General features: G+C 47.4%; 1 protein-coding gene across 14 annotated transcripts in view; it reads left to right on the forward strand.

Annotated features, from left to right (window-relative positions):
- FUBP3 (far upstream element binding protein 3) overlaps positions 1-6,821 on the forward strand; it is a 58,186-nt gene extending 51,365 nt beyond the window's left edge. For 10 of the 14 annotated variants that reach the window (XM_075060574.1, XM_075060575.1, XM_075060576.1 and 7 more), the window contains 3 exons: positions 2,538-2,609; positions 3,381-3,508; positions 5,466-6,821. In XM_075060574.1, the coding sequence (XP_074916675.1) occupies positions 2,538-2,609; positions 3,381-3,508; positions 5,466-5,474 (209 nt within the window). In that variant the 3' untranslated portion in view covers positions 5,475-6,821. The remainder of the gene's footprint in view (positions 1-2,537; positions 2,610-3,380; positions 3,509-5,465) is intronic. The other 4 variants (XM_075060578.1, XM_032797615.2, XM_032797610.2 and 1 more) reach the window with 1 other exon arrangement.
- The last annotated feature ends 15,434 nt before the right edge of the window (positions 6,822-22,255 follow it).

The following is a 22,255-nucleotide window of genomic DNA, read 5'->3' on the forward strand; positions in this document are numbered from 1 at the left end:
CATGTCCCCTCCCCCACCCCACCCCAAATGCTTCCTGGGGCTCCAAACTGCAACCCCTTGGGCAAACCCTTTACCAGCCGGGGTCTGCACTGCCCCTGCCATTTTCTGGGTCAGGTGTCTTGCATCACGGCTATTAAACCTGGTAGGAATGTCAGCTGTTCCGTTCCATATCCGCTTAGAACCCTCCATGTTCCTGTTTATAGCCAGGCCCACTCTGAAGGCAGTTTTCGTAAAGAGAGAGGACAGACAAGATAATGCTGTGCTTTAAGCAGACCTTACTGCTTTCTTCTGCTGCAGATCACAATGGTACCCAGTCAGGCCAGGTGGAGTTCACCAAGGCGTGGGAGGATTATTATAAGAAACTAGGTAAATACCTGTCTCCAACATCTTCTTGTTTTTACACATAAAGGTTTATCTAAAATCCATTTATGACCATTTCCTTCCCAGCTTGTTCTAAAGCAAGTGTCGCATCCTGGTTTCCATGGTCTCATTAGCATTGTCAAAGAGCCAGATGAATCACTTTTCAGAACAGACTTCACATGAGCAAATTCTAGAATGTCCCCCCTCTTCCCTTTCATCAGCACAGCCCCCCCCCCGTGAGAGGAGGGGCAGACCCCCCCGCAACCCTACACATATATTTAGATTTCAATTACTTCTCCCCCGTCTTAAATAAATTAACTGGCTGGGTAAAACATTTTGCTGTGAAATGTATTTAGCGGTGTGTCCATTCATCCCACTGCAAACTGTAATTCTCCTAGAAGAAAAGGCATTGAAGGAGGTGCTTTGTTGGCATTAGCAGGTGGACAGTCAAGGCAGCCCTGACCTCTGCAAGAAAAGGTCATGACTTGTAGCTTTGGTCAAGTCTTTTAACCCGCTTTTATGCCCCTGGACAGGACACTGCTGCCCTGTTTCCTCCACCCACTTCACGCTTCCAGTGTATTATGTTCACCCTTCCCCCTAGCCCTGCCACTTCAAAGCTCTCTTCAGCCTGTGTTGCAGTGCAGGGCAGCACCCAGGATTGTGTATGGAGAGTGAAGGCAGTTAGCTCACCAGACAGAGCATGCTTCCATTTTTGATTTTCTTTGTGCCTCCCATCCTCACCCACCAGTCTAATGCATGCAGTGGCTTTCGTGTAGCGCTTATGCATTTTAGTCCGCCTGGCTTTCCTTGCTGTGTCTCTAACTAGTACGTTGTCTGTATTGCTCTTTAGTTAGTCTGCCACGTGATTCTGCAGGTCCTGTGCATTAACCGTAATGGTATGGGTAAGGGGAGTGCCAGGGCCCAGGTGGCTGGCCTCTCCCCTAGTTGAAGCTTAGACATGCTGAGCCCATTCGTTGGATTGTTTGACTCTTTTCAAAGAGTACCTGTGCTCTCAGTAGAGAAGTAGCTGTAGAAATGCTTTATGAAATGATTGGCTCTCTTGTGAGAGACCAGGCAGGGGTGAGGTAAAATCTTCTATTGGATCGACTTCCGTTGGCCAGAGAGACAAGCTTTCGTGTGCCTGCACAGCAGCACAGTTTCCTAAAACAGTCTGCATCCATTGCCAGCATATGCCTTACAACTAGGGTGATACCGGTCTGTCCTGGGACTTCTAGAATAACCTGCTCCGTAGTGTGCATCACTGTTGCTGGAAGCAGGTCTTTTGGATAGCTTCCAAATACAAGGCCCAGCATTGTGGGGTGGTGTTGGTCATGCCACAGAGCTCGCGGATCCCTTTCCATTCTTCGACAAAGACAGGGTAGGCTGCACAGGTTCTGTTAATGCTGAGCTGAAGACTGCGTCCCAAGTACTGCAACCAGCTGGCGTGCCCAGCACCTGTGAGGTGCATGGGATAGCTGTTGTGTGTGGATGCAGGGTGTCAGACACTGCAAACTAGATATTCTAACTGATGGCTCTTTGCAGTGTGCTTTCGCCGAACGAGCAGGGGCTATTCTAGCCCCTCAGAATCCCTTCTGAGGTGAACATAAAGAACAACGTAGTGATCTCAGGCTGGTTCCTTGGGCGCTCTGTCTTTGGAGCTTGGCTTGTCAGAAACTGGGTTGTCAACCAGGGATGTACACATTTTTTTTCCATCCCAGGTCTCCCTCTTTTGAATGTGAATTTAACTGCCAAGGACACAGGCAGTCTTGCTCACTGGCGCAGGCCAGAGCTGTTCAGTCTTCCTCCTCCATCATGGGTCTGCCAGTGCCCTTCCAATTCTCCAGAGGTTGCCGGTTATGTCATAGGATGGCTTGCAACGCTGGCTAAGTATTTGTCCAGCAAAGTCAATTTGGCTTCATCTGGTCACCACAGGTAGGAGACTAGTGTGCTGCTCCCTGAAGAAAGGATTTAAATGGGGACAACTCAGGCACCCTTACTCTTTAAAATAGCTCTTCCCAAGCGAAGAATCCCACCTGTTGTAGCAAGGCATGAAGAGGAATGTTGAGGGCATGGGCAGTAGACTTGGAGCCAGGAGCTGTCTGTTGGGGAGATGTCACTAGCTAGAGACTTGTTGTCTGTTCCTTATTGACATGCCCATTGTTGTCCTCTTTGCACAGGCCAACAGAGCCAGCAGCAGAACAGCCAGCCTGATTACAGCAAGGCGTGGGAGGAGTATTACAAAAAACAGAGTGAGTGAAACAGGGCTGCTGGAGATGAATAAACTCTTGTTATAAACAGAGTTAGCTCTAATCCACTAACTTATCTCCACTCCCTTGCATTATAAGGTCCCATTCCCTTACAAATCCCTTTTTGTGTCCTCCCTGTTGGTGAGGATGCTTGTAGTTCTCCCACAGAAAGCGTTAAGTCTTGCTCGTTACTGCACCGTCTCAGGGCAAGGTGAGGCCAGTGAACTGCAGTCCACAATGGACTGTTTGTTCCCTTTCAGGTGCACCTCAAGAAGTTGGTCTGTATTAGGAAAATGTTTGCACATGTACCGGTGCCTGAGCAGAACAAGAACTGGCAAAAGGCCTGAAGGCGGGTGGGGCTTGCTCTCTGAGATACAAGAAAAGCTCTATACTTTGACTGAGAAGTTGCAGGGGTGGGGTCTCTTCTCGTTGACATTTCAGAGGAATGCCACTCTGGCATCTTCCATGCCCTAGCTTCTGGAGCTGTTGGATGTTCCTCACCTGGAGGACTCAAAGGATGAACAAAGCAGAATTTCAAAGCCAAGTATCCCTGAACAGTGGGAATAATTATGCTTTCAAAGTGCCGCACCAACTAATAACCTGCAATCTGCTTAAAACGTGTCCTGTTCTGTCCAAATGGCAGGTGGTTGCTGCTGCTGCTGTATTTTCAGATGTCTGCTGTATTGAAACATTATAAAACAATATCGTAAGTGTAGGTTTGTTTGCTTGCTCTTGCTGGTGCTCAACTACCTGTGTTTCCTTTTCATCATCCAGGTCACGCTGCCAGTGCTGCTTCTCAGGCAAGTTCCCAGCCAGACTACACAATGGCGTGGGCGGAGTATTACAGACAGCAGGCTGCCTACTATGGACAGACACTAGGGCAAGCTCAGGCTCACAGCCAGGTCTGTATCTGTGTTCCACTGAGCTCCGCTGCTGCTCTTCGGAGGAGTTAGTGTAGCTTAGCATTTACCCCAGTGTGGTGAAGACTCCACCGTGGGCATAGGCAGTAAAGCTGCCTTGATGCCTGAGAGACAACCAAAGAAGAGGGGAAATCAGCTAACTGCAACCCACTGTGCCTCTTCATGGGAAGCTTAATACCTAACTGAGCTGACTAGCTTTTGTGGGCGCTTGCATCACAATCCACATGCTACCAAGATCTCTGCATTTCAGAGCTTAATGGATGGACCAGCCTTGCACAAGGGTGCACATCTACATGCAGACTTTGACTTTCATGCATGTTGGGTATCCTTGTGCCTGGGTTAGGTGTTTGCAAATATACACAAATGCTTCAGAAAAACTGTTCTGCAGTTCTAATGTCCTAACAGGAAAACACATCACTGGAAAAGTGATTGTACTGTGCATATATGGTAGCTAATGCCATATCTACCTTATTTTGTCACTCAAGCCCTGCAGTTCAGTTGCCATCTTTCCAGTTGAAGGTTGAGTGGCGTTCATTTTGGATCCCACCATCAAAGCTTCTTTGGTCAGGAGCAGCTATAGCCTGCAAAGTTAGACTTGCTAAGGTGAACGTCTCTGGCATTTGGCGAGATGTGTATATGCACCTCCCACATGCAAGTTATGAAGATGGCTGATACTTTAAAAACAGCACTCCATATTAAAATCCAAGTTAAAGAGCTAGATTACTTACTGGCTTGGTAATGAGTTGCAGAGCCCTTCATCACGGAGTCACTGGTTTTAATAGAGCCTGGCAGAGCCCAAAAGTTATTACTAGTTTGTGGAAATTGTTGTGTTTTTCAACTAATACTTCCTCCTTTCTTCACTAGAATTTCATAATTTTTCTACCAGCTCTATGGCCAGCTGAAAAATCCAACAAAACTTTCATGAAGATTTTCATCAAACTTCAACTCACTTTTTGTCAATCTGAATTAAAAATGTAATGAAAATTGCTCCCTTGGATGTCTTTTACCAGCCGTAGTTACTCGCATATGATGGGGGCATGGTAACAAGTGTGAAATGACTTGCTGGTCTGTTAATTTACTAGTGGGCAGGTCCTGCCTCAATGCTTCTGTTTGCACTATTAGGGAAAGAAAGATGTTTATCCTCCCACACCCCGGGTCTGGGAAGAAGCCCACTCATAGGCAGTATAGAAAAGTTTGCACTGCCATTGTCTGTGGATAATTCGTGGGTATGACTGTCCGGCACCTTTCATTAGCACTGAAACTCAGATTCCTAGAGAGACAAACGTTTGGCCATAAAATTACTGATGGTGCAGTCCACTTTTCTGTAGGAACCTGCATACTCACTCTGGTCCCAGAATTGCTGGAAATGCCGTGGGAGGAAATATGTAGTGTAATTAAATAATTACGTTCTAGCTGATCTAGAAGTAGTACTAAAGGGAGTCCCCTTCCAGTCTTCTGTTGAAAAGTCTGGGCCTGTGGAGAAAGAAAGAAAGTTCTTTGAGGGGCATGGACTCCCAGGAAGAAAGCTCAGAGATAAGAGATGTTATGGCTGAGTTCTTGCAGAGACTTATTTCTCAGCTATCCCTGTGTGGTACATATCCTCATTTGTTAGAATGGGAAATGTGGCGGGCAAGCGTTTTCTGGAGATCACTTTAGAACTTTCTGCTGAGTAAGGCTGTGTCTACACTACAGAGCCTAGGTTGGCGTAAACCCCCAGCGTAGACTGAGTATGCTGACAGGACCAACTCCCTAAACAACAGTAGCTACGCCAACACAAGCACTTGTCTGTAGGCATAACTCCTCTATACTCAGGTTTTGCTGACGTAGCTATGTTGGTCCGGGGCGTGGGGGTGGGGTGTTAGCCTTGCCTGACAAAACTGTCCATATAAGGTTTAAGTGTAGGCCTAAGTTGACTTTGTTTCTTTCTCTTTCTATGCAGGAGCAGTAGAACAATGTCCTTGTGGCAATTTTTTTTCTTGGAATCATTGTGGAAGAAAACCTTTTTGTAACAGAGGTTTCTAGATTTGCAACATTTTGATGAAGACTTTTCTGTTTGTTTGTGAAACACTAGTTGTAGGATAATCTAAACTGAACTTTTCTAAGAATCAGGAACAATTAGTAATGTACTAAACTTATGGACATGCTGGTAATTTTTTGTTTCCAAATTTGTAAAAACTCCGGGATTCTTTTTGGAAAGAATACAGGCACCAAAACGCACCCCAGAGCTGTGACATTTCAACATGTGGTTTTTTGTGTGTTTTTTTTTTTTTCTTTTTAGTTTTCAATCTTTTCTGTTGCAACAGAAAGAGTGGCTTGGAAGTCTTAGGTGGTATGTAACAAATCCTAAAAAAAAAAAAATTTTAAACAGTATTTAAATATTCTTAAATATGTAAATTCATTAAATGTTTTACTTCTAATTTCTTGTATCTTGGCTGTCTTTGATTTTATTGCGTTTTTTAAAAAACTAAACTATGGTATGTATTGTAATTAATTAATTATGTGAATTCTGTATTGAGACACTTACTGTTTTGCTGTCAGGCAAGTGGGTGGGGGAGGTATTTTGTAGGGTTTGTATAATTTCTAGAGTTCTAAAGGATAATATAAAAATGTGTTAATTTTTTTAGCAATACATTTTCTCATGTCTCCATTGCTGGTTGCATTTATGTATCTAAGACCTCCAAGCTTGTTTAAAAAAAAAAAAACAAAAAAAACCCTTCCTCTATTCTCTCAGAAATATAAATACTGTTATTTTTAATATTAAAATGAATCCGCTATTAGTACCTTTAAGAAACACTGTGGAACATTAAACCATATAAAAAGTAGTAACTATTTTTTAATTCCAAGGTGTTTTTTGCTTTTTTCATTTTTCTTTTTAAATATTTTCTTATCTAATATTTGTCAAATTACCTAGAGAAATAAATGAATCTAGTATTAACCACAGTATGCGCTAAATAATTTTGATTTAATAAAAGGGATAATATGATTTCCAATGTTTACTGTAGTGTTTCTTGTACAGATAACAGTGTATTTTTAAAGGAAAAAACGGAATTGAAGCTATTTTTTCTTGCATTTTTAATTGACCTGCGGGACATTCCGTTTTGAAATGTACTGAAGTTACTGTTCTTGGGTTCTTTCCTTATTTTTCCTTATAATGCTTGAAATGTCTAACTATAAAGAAACGCCATTGGATAATGTTGAGCATGATGTTAAAAAAAGTGTTCTTTTTATTTGACTGACAGTTTCATTTTACACTCTATATAATAAAATTTCCACAAGATGTCTTGTGGGTGAAGTATTTTTAGTCTGCTGTACTCAGTTTGCTCACTGTCCTCTGAAAGTAACTATCGTGAGCGTGGGCTAACTGCTTTTACCTCAACGAGCTCCATCTCGGCCTGCATACCTGGCGCGGATCACGTCAACTTAGCTCCAAATGATTTCATGTTAATGGTTTCAGGTAACGCCGTTACATTGACTTGAGAGCCTTAATTCCGGTCAAACTCTTAATGGCACGTGGATGTGTCTTTTGAAATAATGGGGCACAAAGGAGTTCCACAATCAGGTATTCTAAATGCAAATGCCTATGGCCAGAGAGATCTGTTTAGTAAAGGAAAGTTTTCTATAAACAGGAATGATCCAGAAGGTTTGTTTGCACCTGCGTAAACACTGTTGTTGCATGTTAGTGCATTAGCAGAGCTTGGTTTTACAATCTCCTGAACCTGTTGCTCTTCTCCCAAAACTTTGTCCTCGGTGCTAGGAAGTGGAATATTTTGGCTTATGCTTGTGCCCCTGGCAGTGTCGCTCCTCGGCACCAGGGCTTTGGAGCAATGCAGTCATCCCTTACAAAAAGGAGTTTGAGTCCCTGGGAATTAATGGATATTATGGGATAGCAATGTACATTTACCATTGAATGACCTCTCCTTCCCTCTCAGGAATTTCGTGGGCAGGGATGCTTTCTCTAGCTGCAACCCAACCCAGACTGGGCTGAATTACTTGCGAGAAATCCCCTTTTTTATGTGAGGTTCATGCCCCACAACTTAAATAAAGCTTTGTCCACCCTACTGTCTTCTCAAACAGCCAGGCATCTGTAGCAGAGTTGGCGAGGGTTTTGGGGGAGGAGGGGGGCGTTTAGAAAGAGATCCCATCTGTAAAGCAGTGACTCGGAGGTGTGTTGAGAGCCGGAAGAAAAGAGAATATAGCATCTTTAAATACACCTCCAGAGAATCAAGAGAGACGTTGAAAGATGGACTAGTAAAAGCCACTTGGAAAGAGGAGGGGGGAAATGCAGGAGGAGGGCATAAACACTGATGATGGGAATGGGAATTGGGGAGAGGGCATTACCGAGAAGACTTCCTTCTAATTCATCTTCCAAGCTCTGTGCCAAAACAACATTTGGCATGGTTCACAGGGAGCAATTGTGTGATAATGAACCCTAAGGTGTCCATTAATTGAAGACTGAGTATTGCGGATTGTGCCAAGAGTCATAAATGGCACAGGATTGTGGGAGGATGCATTTTCTTAAATGTATCTGTAAGTACAGATTAGCGAGTCTCCCCAGTGAAATACTCATACTATAAATTATGGAAATCTATCCTTCTGATGCAACCTTTTATTGAGGGGGTGGGGCAGCAAGAGAAATAGTTTGCAAGCCTTTGAAATTCGGCCTGTCATTAAGATGGCGCCTGCAAAGCTGGTTTTTCATCAGCAGTCTGGTGTCCTGGAAGGCTAAAGTGCTTGAAATGTTACCAAGTTCAGCAGTTGTCTTCCATTATTGCTGCATGGTCATCAGTGAGAGGGACACTTAGTGCAGGAGGAATTTAACGTGTTTGGTTATAAACTGGAGTTTCCCCTGCTCAGTATCAGCCCTACACATGCAGACAGTTGGGTAGGGCAGCCAGAAAAGTCAAAGAGTTTTGTTTTTAGTGGGAATTGGGAGTGCTCAGCATCCTTGCCAATCAGACCCAGGCGTCTACAAGAGCCATATGCTTTGCCTAGGGCAGCAAAAACCCTACAGCAAATGCTTCTCCAATCCTTCATCCAATTCTTTTCTGGAGGCTCAATCTTTGTGTATAGCACAGGGTTCTATGGTTGCAGAATCTGCTGGAAGGTGCTTCACAATGAAGCTTTTGTCTTTAATTTTAAATTTCATCTTCTCATGCTCACAAAGAACTTGGAAACCATGACGTGTGAACTGAGGCCATGCTTTCTTCTTGATGCTTCAGCCTCTGGACTTCTTGAGCACATGCGTGAATAGCCCCCTCCATCTCAATGGAAGTTAACTTGGACACCTAGAGAAGATTTAAAGGTCCACGTTAACTGTTTCACTGTTGCTGATTTTAGCAGAATGAATTTTTCCCATAATCCCATATGGCACTGGGTGAGGCATGGAAGGCCAAGTCTCAAATATCCTTCCGACTTCTCCCAGGCATTCAGGTCTTGTTGCTACAGAACCTCATGAGAATGAAACAGACCAGTGCGAAACCCAATGCAAAAGTGATTGACATAGAACCTGCAGTAACTTCCATGTGGTTTCCTGTTGTACTAGAACTCTTCTAATATTCATGCAGTTGGTGCCATCTCCTGAGTTCTTGCCCTTCTTCCCATGACCTCTTTTGGGTGTTTCACCCTATGTAACCACCTTTCCGGCGGGGATGGGCAGCTTACAGCCTTGGGGATGCTGACTCCATGGAACTTTGATCTGGCCCAGCCAGTGCACTCTCTGGGTTGCTCTGTGCCAGGAGAGGTGCTTAAGGTGACTGCTGTGGCTCTAAGGGGTTGGTGGTTGAAGGAACTGTTTGGATCTTGTGCTTGGCATGAGGAGTTGACATGGGTGTTGGGCTTTGGCTTGTTCTTTAGGATCTTTTTCTGGGCTGTGGAGGTGGAACGAATAGTGGTCTGAAGGGATCCTACATAATCTGCCTTTCCAAATATGGGGAGCTGCAACTTCTTTGCAGGTGAACCCTAAACAACCAGCTAGGCCCGTGGGGTTAAACACCTTGGCTAAGGATGGGGAGAGTTGGAGCTAGAACCTGGGTTTTATCCCCAGGGTGGTGCTCTGGCCATGAGACTCTGCTTCCTTTCAGACCTCCCCCTTTCCCGTTCTCCATAAGAGATGCCTGGTTAAACCATGACCCACCATCCTTCCTCTTTATTTCCCCCTTTCTTTAACTCCTGTGAACAAAGGCTCTGACGGGGGACAAATGCAGGATGCTTTCCAGACTGGAATTCCCAGTTCACTAGCCATTGGCTGCCCTCGAGGGTTACATATGTCTGTGTGCACCCACCGGGTGCCAGAGGCTGTTGTTGCCCGACAGTCTAGAACGTGGGGAGTGACAAAAGAGAAGGGGTGAGGACTGGCAAAGTGATTGGGGCAGGGGGGCAGTGATCAGAAGAGCTGAGCACCTACAACTTCACTGAAAGTCTCTGGGAGCCGCAGCAGCTCAGCACCTCTGGCAAGCAGGCTCTGGGTTTGTGAACATTCTTTATATTAAAGCTTTACCAGGTGGGAGGATTGTTTGGGGGTTTTCCTTTGCAGGAGCAGGTGGCTGTTGGTGCTGAACAGGTATGGGAGACTAGTTGGACTAAAAGTGGGGAGGAGGACGGAAGTAAAGGGACAGGGAAATGAAGGCAGCTGAGGAGGGAGGTACTGGGGGTGAAGGGGAAGTGTTCCATGCAAACAATACATTCATGCAGAGTTAGAGACAGCTTCCTCTTGAAAATCACATCTCTCTGAAAACTCTGCCTGCTTCAGGTACATGCAACACTTGCGCTAGCTGGAAGGGAAAGATTAGCGGGGGTCATGCTGCTTTTTCAGTGGGTTTGCATTTTTCAGCACTCTAGGTAGAGTCTGCTTCCCCTGTTGTCAGTCATTTTTCTCCATTGCCAAAAAGACACTGCCAGAGCAGAAAAACCCTTCTTAAAACACTTAATGTTTTTAATTTCAGAAAATACTATGTGGAAGGTGTTGCATCAGGAGCTGGGGTTTCTAACTGATAGTTTTTAAAAGAAATTGAAGTTGTGGCCTTCTGAGGTGACCTCATTAGGACATGAAACTTCAGGCAGCAAAGTTTAACTTGAACTTTACTTCTGCCTTTTTGTGTTCATGGTCTCACAATCAGTCTTTAAATGCTCTCAGACCTCCTCTCAAACACACTTTCCTACAACTTTGGATACAGATAGCTGTGTAGCATCTTTTAATGTGTGTTTTCATTCTTTCACTAAATCAACTCCCATAATAATATAGCTTTAGGGACCGACCTTTTCGTTAGTTCAGTTTACTCTCCAGTACTAATTTGCAAGCTATGTGTATTAAGCTGTATGAATCCTGTTTTACTTTTTCTTGGAGTACCGGTACATTTTTAAATGAAACTTACTGCAATCTTTCTGCAAACTCTTAGCGAAATAATCTTGTATAGCTTTGCTAAAATGTCTTGCTAGGTTCATGATTACTCAATTGATATTCTGGTTTGTGCTCTATTTACAGAGGATCGTACCATGCAAATCTATTTGGATGTACTTTCAGCTATTTTAAAATAGTTTCTTTAATTTTGCATGACTTGAAAATGAAACCTATTTCTAACAGTGCAAGTTAAAATGAAAAGATGATTCTTTTTCCATAAGCAGGTATGTTTTATCCCCCAAATACTAAATATTTAATTGCATTAAGAATGACAGTGTTTACAATAAGCTGTATCAGTGAAGCATAAGTGGGATGAGCTTTTTCAATAACTCCATGTTTATGACCACACAAGTTCTCTGGCTCTCTTACTGCACTGCTTCTCTAGTCTGGTGCTAAAATGTTTGTGTACTTCCCATAGCGATGGTTTATATGTACTGAGATGAAAATACTATAAAGTGCTGTGTGTATCTAGGGCTGTAGAAAACAGACTGACTGTCTGATCGTGTAATTCCAGCTTGGATTGTTGTTCCTGCATGTGAGGAGATTATGGAATTGAGTTAAACATCAACTTTCATATTTCCTGATTTGAATTATTTAACTTGACTTTGATCACAGTTTCGATCTTGTTTGGAAGTTTGTGTTTTCTTTAATGACGAGTCTAGTTTTCAGAGGCTCCGCCAACCTGATCATGTCATAGGGTAAAGCCCCCTGTTCTCGAGATTTGTGTGCAAGAAAAGGCTGCCTATGCTTTTCCTTTAGTCCCTAAATTTTCCATGCTCTCCAAACTCAGTCAGCCAAAGGGAATTTGCTCCAACTTTTCATCAAAATTCTTGTCTGGGTAAAAACCAGGCAGTGGAAAACATAGGCTTAGAAAGAAAGTTATGAGCACATGCAGATGTGTTAAAATGACTGAGGACGTACATAATCTCCCTCTACCACCATCCTTCCAACAGTAAAAAGGAATACTGACTAGCCATACCTTGCAGGGGTGTAGTGAGCACTAAGAGAAGGATAAGTTAGTGGCCATGGCTCTAGTCTCTCTGCTTTGGGAAAGCAGCAAAGAATCCTGTGGCACCTTATAGATTAACAGACGTTTTGGAGGATGAGCTTTCGTGGGTGATACCCACTTGGTCTTTGGGAGACGCAGATTCAAACTCTTGCTCTGCCACAGCCTTCCTGTGTGACCTTGGGCAAGTCCTGCAGGCCTGGCCTACACTAGAAAATGGGTTGGATTAACTACATCGGTTAGGCTGGTAAAAATCCACTCCCCTGTGGTGGGTAGTTAGGCCAGCATAAGCCCCTCTATAGAAAGCACAAGGTCAATGGAAGAATTCTTGTCAGCCTAGCTATTGCCTGTTGGGAAGGTGGATTAGAGGAGAACCCCTTCCATCAGCGTAGGTAGTGTCCATACAGAAGCAGGTCAGCGGCGCAGCGTTTCAAACATGGACAAGCCCTTAATCCCTGTGCCTCAGTTCCCCATCTGCAGAATGGGGAGAGCGGCCAGCCCTGCCTCCATAGTTGTATCGTGAGGATAAATACATCATCGCTAATGTGTGTGAGGGGCTCAGATACTCTGATGTGGGGCCGTATAAATACCTAGAGAGGCCCTAGGGAGCTTACGTTCTAGTGAGAGCCACTAAACACACAGAACCTGTTTGAAGGGACATGCTCAGTGCCGCATCTGTCCTCATAGACCTTGGGTTTCTGCTAATACGGGCAAGGGCCGGGGTTAACTGTAGACAGAGTTTCTGTGGAAAGCTACAAGTGTGAGGTGGACAGGGAAGGGGCTTGATGTAAATTGTCCCCTCTCACTTGCACCCATCCAGAACAACCCCTTGGGTGGAGATAGATTCTGTTGTGCCACAGAAGCCGAAGGGAAGGACTCTGCGCATGAGGGTGGGAATTCTGTACTCGCTATGGGCTGACACAACTTTCAGACATCTGTCCTCCTGCTGGGGTAGGGTTCCTAGGTACAGAGCCCTTTAGAACTGCTCTCTCTGCCTCCAATCCAAAGCCTGCTGCTGGCCATGGAAAAACTCTCATTGATTTCAATGAGTTTGGGTCAGCCCCCTGGGTAGGAGGCTGCTGCTTCTTATCCTCCAGCTGCCTACCTACCTTTTTCTCTGGGATGATCCTCAGAATGCAAAATCGACCTTGGCAGGGAAGATTTGAAAGAGGTTGGCTCATTTAGCCTAACCAAATGAAGGCCCAGGGAGAGCTAAGATTGCTTTCTCTCAACACATCACAGGGATTAATATCAGGGAGAGGAGGAGTTATTTAAGTTAAGCACCAATGTGGACACAAGAGCAAATGGATATAAACTGGCCATCAAGTTTAGGCTTGAAATTAGACATCGGTTTCTAACCATCCGAGAAGTGAAGTTCTGAAACAGTCTTCCCTGGGGAGCAGTGGGGGCAAAAAACTGAACGGGCTTCAAGACTGTGCTTGATAAGTTTATGGCGGGATTGGTAGGATGGAACTGCCTACAATGGCTAAAGCGGCAAAGAATCCTGTGGCATCTTATAGACTGACAGACATTTTGGAGCATGAGCTTTCATGGGTGAATACCCACTTTGTCAGATGCATGACGATGTGGGTATTCACCTACGAAAGCTCATGCTCCAAAATGTCTGTTAGTCTATAAGATGCCCCAGGATTCTTTACTGCTTTTACAGATCCAGACTAACACGGCTACCCCTCTGATACGATGGCTAAGTGGCCCATTGACAGCTGCCCTTAGCAAAAATCCCCACCAGCCGGAGACAGGACACAATCTGGGGTGGGATCTGAGTTACTACAGAGAATTCTTTCCTGGTATCTGACTGGTGAGTCTTGCCCACATGCTCAGGGTCTATCCGATCAACATATTTGGGGTCAGGAAGGAATTTTCCCCCAGGTCAGATTGGCAGAGACCTGGTGGCATTTCACCTTCCTCTGCAGCATGGGGCATGAGTCACTTGCAGGTTTAAACTAGTGTAAATGGTGGATTCTCTGTAACTTGAAGTGTTTAAACTATGATTTGAAGACCTCAGTAACTCAGCCAGAGGTTAGGGGTCTGTTATGGTGGGCGGGGTCAGGTTTTGTGGCCTGCAGGAGATCAGACTAGGTGATCCTGATGGTCCATTTGGGCCCTAAAGTCCTATGAATCTACAAATACATTAATTCTTAAGTGCCACAAAACATCAGCTCCCACTCTGTAATAACTTAGCCCTGGCCCCCAGCTGCCAATGGGCTCTAAAAGCAATGAAATGCCAAAGCTACGACTGATGCTGCTTCATATTAAGCAATTGTAAGTCTCTGGTGTCTGTCTCTCTCTCTCTTTTGGGAATAGTTGGGGTACATCCAAAGGTGACGGGTACTATGTGCATTTGTCTGGCTAGTAACAGTTCCCCCACTAGATTATCTTTCAACTCTACCTTTATCACTTAAGGAAATCCTATTTCAAGGCTGTTGGAAAGAAGGCTCTGATCTTTTGATTGTCTGCCTTGCTCGCTCTTTAATCCTGGCCTGGCTGGAGTGCAGGTGCCTCAGCCCCCAGGGGATTAGTCAGGCCCTTCCTATTGTCCCACCTGTCACTCACTTGTCTGCCCTGCCCCGCAGAATTCACGCGGAGCTGCAGGAATCCTTGTCTGTGCTATTCACGGGGGAATATTAAACTTCTCCGCAGCAGAGTCATTACAACAGGCTGGCAGAGGCAGTCGCTCTGTTTGTTTTATAGAGAAAGGGGGTAACAATGGGGAGGGAGCGGCAGGAGGGCTCATAATGGCTCCTTTTACTCGGCATCATTAGGAGGTCACCTGTCAGCAGATAAGGCTGAAGGGTCCAGCCTCCCCCTTGCCCCCCGGCCCTCCCCAGGGCTCTGTCTCAAGTCGCTTTGGCAGGGAGGGGTTGGGACGTACAAGGCAACATCAGCCAGCCTGGATAGCTGAGCAAGTGCTTTGGATGTAGGGCCTTGTGGACTCAAACCCCTTTGACCTCGAGGAGTAGAACAGTCTCCCATGGGGGTGGTTGAGGCGATGACGGCCAGCCGAGCTGCTCTGCCAGGCTCGCTGTGGTTCACCTTTTGGAGCCCTCTCGAAGCTACCTCAGTGTACGGCTGTTGAAAACTCCACGCACTTAGGGGCAGCACCATCTCGTTAACATCCATTGCTGGGAAGGACACTTAGGGTCCTCTGCAGTCTGTCTCTCAGGGCCCAGGGAAGGGTGATTCCATACAGTGCGTTTCCTTTTCCTGGTGTATGGTCAGATCACTCTCTCAACGGATGGGCTTTCCCCCAGGAGACGGTACCCAGATAACATCCCAGGTGATGGCCAGGCTCTTAGTCATTGAAGAACTGAGACTCGGACACTGAACTCCACGTTCTTTGTCCAGTGCCATGTTAGCAACAGGCTTCCCCTGGGTTTTGCCGAAGTCCAGACTAGCTCATTTTGATCACAGGTGCAGTTGGAGGGTGACCTGTCTTAATGAACGTGGTAAGGATGACTGAAGGGCTGGCAATTCCCTGTTCTGCTGTGAGGCCGTCAAGGACAGCCCATGGGGCTACACCGCTCCCTGCAGGGGGAGGCACAGATGGCTGTTCATGCTACGAGAACTGATGCATGCCTACGGGGAACACCCACTGAGGACAGGCAGGGCAGGCCAGACTCCTAGGCTCGCTGTGTGTTTCAAGGCACCTCACCAGTTCTGAAGGTTTTGGTGCACAGAGACCCTTGAAGTTAATTGCCTCTGGTAAACTGCTGCATTGGAAAGTCAACTAGATTCAGCTCCAAGCTGCTGGTGTAAATCCAGAATCATTCCAGTCAGGTGAGTGGCATCCCTCTGGATTTGCACCAGGATAACAGGATAATCAGGTTCCCCTTCTCTCTCGTCTTGCCCTTGCTTCCCATCTTTCTCGTCTCCATTCCAAGGAGGCTAGTCCCTGTCCCTTCTTAGCTCCCTGTCTGCGGGGAGGGGAAGGGAATAGGGAAACTTGAATTCTGCAGCCCAGACCACTTCCCCCTTTCTCCAAAGCCAACCTGTCTCCCCTCCCCCCCATCCTAACTCTCCCTTCGTCCATGCTAGCATCCTTCATTTCTAATCTCCCTCATTGAACTACAGTGCCTCGCTTAGGAAAACTGCCAGCGATGGAGCATTCACCACAACCCTCTGTATGTTGTTTCCTCTCTCTCAAGTGGTTTGCTTCAATGTGGCCCCCCAGGTGTTCACTTCCCAGCTCTGTGTGGGTAAAGACTCTTTAGACAGGGTGGTGTTCCCAGGGACTCGTTGCATTAGATCATGTTCTCCCTTTGTACAGTGTCACGTGAGAAGTATGGAGATGAAGCCAATATGTGGGACACTGTAGTAAGGATGTCAGAATTTGGCCCTGAATATCTCCACAGCCTCCACTCTGGGGATGGGAGATTTTCCTTGCCATCAAAAGGATACCACAAAATTAGAGATGGTCCCTGCTGCCTTCAAGATAATAGGTGTCAGGTCCCTGCCCTGCCGGATAGCCCCTGACTGTCCCGAGGTCTGCACAGTGGTAAGAATCTGTCCTTTTACTTAATGCTGTCTGATTTGTGCCCCGTTTCACCCATGTGCATTTCACACGTGGCTGAAACAGTGTGTTTGAGCACTGGTGAAATATGCCAGATTGGCGCTGGAGAGTGCCCAGGGTGAGCAGGAGCATGGCATGCTTCTCCTCCTCCCGTCTTATACAAGGCGCCTCCCCCAAAGGGGAGTTCAGTCTCCATGGCTCAGCCAGTCCTGGCCTTTTCTGTTATTACCAACAAGGGGCCCAATTAGTTCTACTTGGGGCAGTCCCCACAACCCTGAGCATCCAAAAACTATGAGAGCCCCTTGAAACTGGATTAAAAACCCACACAATTTTTTTTTAAATGACAGATGTCAGGTTCTCATTTTGTCTCCTAGATTCTGAGAGAATTGCTCAGGCCCCACTCTCATGCTTTTCTCCATTCCAGGAGCTGAAGTTTTAAGAAAAACTCTAAATATTGCAAGAATTGACAACCGTAGTCCCTGGAGAGCTGTGCAAATTCCTCTCTCGCAGGCCCCGGATGAGCCATTGGATCAGAGTGACTTTTGATGGCCAGCCCAACCACCTGCTCTGGATTTGTCCTGAAGGTCTGAGGTGAGTGGCTCTGTGCAGTGTGTGATTAGGTGTTTCTCTTTAAATCTGTTCCATGTTCATCTTCTCTTTGCAGCGCTATTATAATTTGCAGCGCAATTATAATATGTAATGACTGATGGTCTGGCGCTTATACACACTCGCTCCCTCCCTTTCCCTTACAGAGGGTGCAATGACTCTGCTGCATGCACTGGTTTGTTCCTCTGTAGTGCTGTGTAGTTGCAGTGATTAGCTACAACTTTTTACCAAGAACGGACAATCCCTGGTCTTAGAGGCACCCAAGCCCTGAGACTCATCTTGCTCAGTGTACTGTGACCCTGAGGAGGGAGAGGGGCAGGAGAAAGGGCCCCTCCTCTATCCTCCCAGGCCTCGGGACACCCAGGGGTTTGATTGCAAAGCCATTGAAGGACAACGTTCCGCTCAGTTGTTCGTAACAAGTGAGGCTGTGTGAGCGCCGCTGCATCAAAGCTGATGGGAAATGTTGCTCCCTGCTACACAGAATGTGCAGCACGGACAGCTCTCCCTCTGCTTCCTCCCCTAGGGGCCAGGCTACAGGCCCATTTGCTGTTGATGCCCAAGAATTCTTGGATGCTTATTCAGCCCGAAGAAGGCTTGCAAACATACTCACCTGATCTACAGATTACGTCACCTATCCCCAAGGAGCACCACCGCCGCATAGCCTTTTAGGACAAGCAGTGAAGAATTCCTTTCCCAGGAGTGTGTTTCGGCAGCAGAAGGCCAAGGCTAGGATTTCCGATTTTCCACCCCTGCCCAAGTGAAAACTGCCCCATAAATGACTATAGGTGGCCAGGAGCTCAGCTTTCTGTATGGCCCAAAATAATAGCAGCTCCAGAAGCACAGTGCCACTAGTTTGCTCATGGGCTGTGAGGTCAGCACTGGCCCAGAGAGAAGGAACGCGCCCCCCGCCCATGAATCTCCCACACTGCTCCCTATACCACATCCTTTCTAACAGCCTGCTGGGCTTTGGGAGTCTGTACTGACTCGGAGAGAAAAGTGCTCCCTTGAGAGCCACCCACGCTGCTACCCGCAGCCACGGTGCTCCTCAGGACCACGCCAGGACCAGCACGGATTGACATCGGGGAGCATCACTTACTAAGTCTTGCATCGCCCTTTACAGAACCCGCACTTGCCCCACGCGAACACTAACCAGGCTTGATCTGATGGGATTTCAAGGAGGTGTAGATCTAGTTCTGGGCTGGATTCTGCCGTGTAAATCCAGAGTCATTCGACTGCAGTCCTTGGAGTCACTCTGGATTTACACTGATATAACTGAGAGCAGGATCGTCCCACTTGGTTTTATTACCACATGGCTGCCTGCACCCACGGAATGTCCTTGGGGATGGGGTGGGGCAGGATTTCCTGGCCTTTCTAGATCCCTGGGAGGCTGGATTTGCTCTAGAAGTAGTCATGCATTGGTTGCAAAAGGAAAATCAGGGTAATTTGTACCACTTTGGCATCCAGCTGGATGTGCAAAGGGGTTGTAGGGCAGGTGGGGGAAGTTGCAAGAAGGCAGGTAATAGGAGAGTGTAAGATGAAGCAGATTCTCCCATCCCCCAACACACACACTTTTTCTCTCTCCTACTTCCTCTAGGGAACAAACTCTGCTCATCTGCCTCTGATCTACACCTGCTTGAAATACAACCTCACTGTCTTCCCTGAATTTGTACTGGTATCACTGTCCAAGTTTGGCCTCCCCTATGAGTTTAGGTGGGAGAAGAATTGGTCACTTCCTGTCCTAAACTATTGTACAGCTGCCTAGCTTGTGGATGCAGGAGGACACTCCTTGGCAGGGCCAGCGCTTCCATTTAGGCAACCTATGCGGTTGCCTAGGGCACCAGGATTTGGAGGGGGCAGCAATTCGGTGGCGGGGGGTCCTTCCGCACTCCGGGTCTTCGGCGGCAATTCTGCAGTGGGTCCTTCACTTGCTCCGGAACCCGCCGCCGAAGTGCCTCGAAGACCGGGAGCACAGAAGGACCCTCCCCCGGCCACGGAACTGCCAGCAACAACCAGGAGCACGGAAGGGCCCCCACCTAGGGCGCCAAAAACCCTGGCGCCGCTCCTGCTCCTTGGGGACGGGTGACCTGGGTATCATTGGTATAACTGGCTACCACGTCAGCAAACCCATTACAGGATCCTTGGGGCAAAGGGTTTAGCCACTGTTTGCATGGCTGCTGACTGCTGAACTGGTGCAAGTTACACCACTTTCCCATTCACACCAGCTTTCGAACCTGCTCATGTGTGGTGTGCAATGTACCTTGCCGGTGACCCTGGCCCAGAGAGTTCCAGCGTTGCGGGCACCCATTGCTTCAGCTCTGAATGTAGCCCGCTGTGTGGGGCCTGTTTTCCACGGGAGATCCTGGAGGATGGCAACAGATTGGCCACCATGTGTCCAAAATGCCCCTTGCTCTCTGCACCCTTTGATCTGTCCTGTTCCTGTTTGGTCTATAATCACTGTGAGCAACTGGACCCTCCAGAATCTCCCATGGGATGAAAACACATGAAGAGGAGAGCGATTAAGTGGGTTTTAAGACAGAACCCCAGCATGCCGGCCTGGGGCTCTCATTAGCTAACTGATGTAGCTGCCAGGGATCAGTCAAGTGCCAGTCAAACTGTCGTGTTCATGTCGCTGTATGTTTTTGATGTCTAAACCCCTACGAGTCAGTCCCCATTCTGAACCCTCTGCTTCTTTCCGGCCCTGCTTTCGATTTCATAGGCCCTGGTTTAGCCCTTTTCCGGACCAAGGGGGGCTTGAAAGGGTCTTTTTTAAGGTAGGCAAGCCTTGCAGGAATGTATTCTTAAGATCATGTATTAAATGTGTCTCACCTGCTCCCTCAAATCACCTGCCTTAAAACAGCACAGAGGGTGGGCCGCAAAGACAGCTCACTGCCTTAGTCATTCCAGGCGTGCACAACCTCGGCTCGCTGCTTCTTGCAATGGGTCATTACGGCTGCCGCGCTGAGAGTCATCTGAGCTGCCGGCCCCAGAAGAACCACCACCGGGCAGCAAAGAAGTTATCTTTCCAAGCTAACACAACCACGTTTCATTTCAGAACTGACGGAGCTTTGCAACGGGCTGGCAGGACACAGACTGAGGCTTTTTTACTCATCTTCTTTTGCCTTTGTGTGCACCCTGCCCCTTTGCCAAACTAATCCTGGGAACACTACTGAGAGAGCCTGAGCGAGAGCTCCAGCATCTCTTTGGCTCCATGGACCCCTGCAGAGAGAACTGGAGGCAAATAATCCCCGCGGCTCCCTTCGGAAATGGTACCATCAGGCCGGTTGGATATGGAGGTGCCCACGTGTGTCTATAGCCAAGAGGGTCAAGACTTCAAACACAAAACAACTGCTTTAAATATCTAAGCGGCTCCTATATCTGAGGATGGGGCAGCTGGCGCTACGCAGGTGCCATCCCAAAGCCCCTTTTGTGTCGTCTTTCTAAACTTCCCAGCCAAGAATGGTCACACAAAAGCAAAATGTTGGTTTGGATTTTTTTTTTTAAATTTTACTTGATTTGGTTCCAAAAGGTGACACTTTAGCCCCCTTTTTTCGAGCCTTATTCCTTTGGAGGTTGCAAAAGGTCCTTGGGAGTGGAAGGAGAGAGCTTGCAGGCCTCCCTTGGGCTGGGCCACGTGACAGACAAAGAGAGGGAGAGGCAGCAGGTCCTTGGGAGTGGAAGGAGAGAGCTTGCAGGCCTCCCTCGGGCTGGGCCACGTGGCAGACAAAGAGGGGGAGAGGCAGCAGGTTTGGGAGTGGGAGGGTGGCACAAGGAGCAGCCCTCTTGTTTATTCCTGTATGCTGGCAGCAATGAACCCCAATGCAGTAGTGTCGAACCGGGCGTGCCCCAAAGGAGGCCAGAGAGCTCGGAGTATAGCAGAGAGTGTAAGAAACTGGCATGCGACAGGATGGCTGGAAATGGGTGCTGTGCTTATTATTATTCATATTATGGGCCCATCTAGAGGCTCTGACCAAGACCTGGGCCCTATTGTGCCAGGTGCGGTACATGCATACAAGAGACCGTCCATGCCCCAAAGAGCTTGCACTCCAGATAGATAAACCAGGCAAAGGGATGGAAGAGAAAAAGCCACAGGGTCAGGGTCACAGCTGGGAACAGGACGCAGGTCTCCCGAGTCCCAGTTCAGCGTCTTGGCCACGACCACGCTGCCTCTCAAGGCTTGTCTGTAGGTGGGTGGTGAACAATGAGCTGGGTGTGCACTAGGGTGTGGCGGGGTTGGCTCTTTGGGGCAGCTCCTAGCGCAATGAGGACATTTTAGTCACTGCCTGGGCAGTTCCGTGACAAGCTTAATCAGGAGAAGGAGGGCTGGCAAAAGGGTGTACGGGACTTCTGGCCACCCTACGATTTTATAGGGACAGTCCTGATATTTGGGGCTTTGTCTTATATAGGCTCCTAATTCCCCCCCCCCCCCCACGTGCTGTCTAGTTAGCTTAGGTGTACATCAGACTGGGGTATCGGCGGGTGGGAGTCAGTAGGCTGAGTTAGCAGCAGAGTCACACACAGTAAGTTTTGGGTATATGTGGCTGCTGCCTGGTACACACGGAGGGTGGGTTACAGGGACCAGTGGACGGGGGTGCAGGGAGGAGGGATACTAATGCAGAGCATATGGAAGTGACAAGCCTTGGGGAAGTAGGGGGCTGGGCATTAATAATCAGGGCAGAGAAGTTGCAAGAGGGGTAAAATCCTGGCCCCATTGACTTCAAGGGGGCAAGACTTTCACCCCAGGTCTCTTCTGTTTATCTCTTGGCTGACTGTTGCTGACTATATTCTCTTTCTTTCTTCATTTGCAGCCAAAAACTCACTTGCGGCAAACAAATTCCTGACTCAAGTCCGGAGCTGAGCCATACTCCCTGGGTGTGTTGGTTAAACCAATAATTTATATGGTTCAAGGAGTCTGAGTTGCGGGGAGGTGGGGGCAGTACTGATCCTCCCCATCTATACAGGAGTTCTTCATTGCCCTGTGTTCCTATCAAGAGTTTCCTGCCATCTCTCTGCCCTCTAGAGCCATTGATTTCTGCTCTTCAGCTCTGTTACTGCCCTCCCAGGTGGGACGCTCATGCTGTGCTCTTTTGCAGCCCCTTTTGGCTAACAAAAGAGGTTGGGGTGACATGAGGGACACCTGCCCTGTGCCTCTGGCTAAAGCCAGGATGCAGCACACATTATTCCCCTCCTAGC

The sequence above is a fragment of the Chelonoidis abingdonii genome, chromosome 24 (assembly GCF_003597395.2).
Source record: "Chelonoidis abingdonii isolate Lonesome George chromosome 24, CheloAbing_2.0, whole genome shotgun sequence".
NCBI classification, from domain to species: Eukaryota; Metazoa; Chordata; order Testudines; family Testudinidae; genus Chelonoidis; species Chelonoidis abingdonii.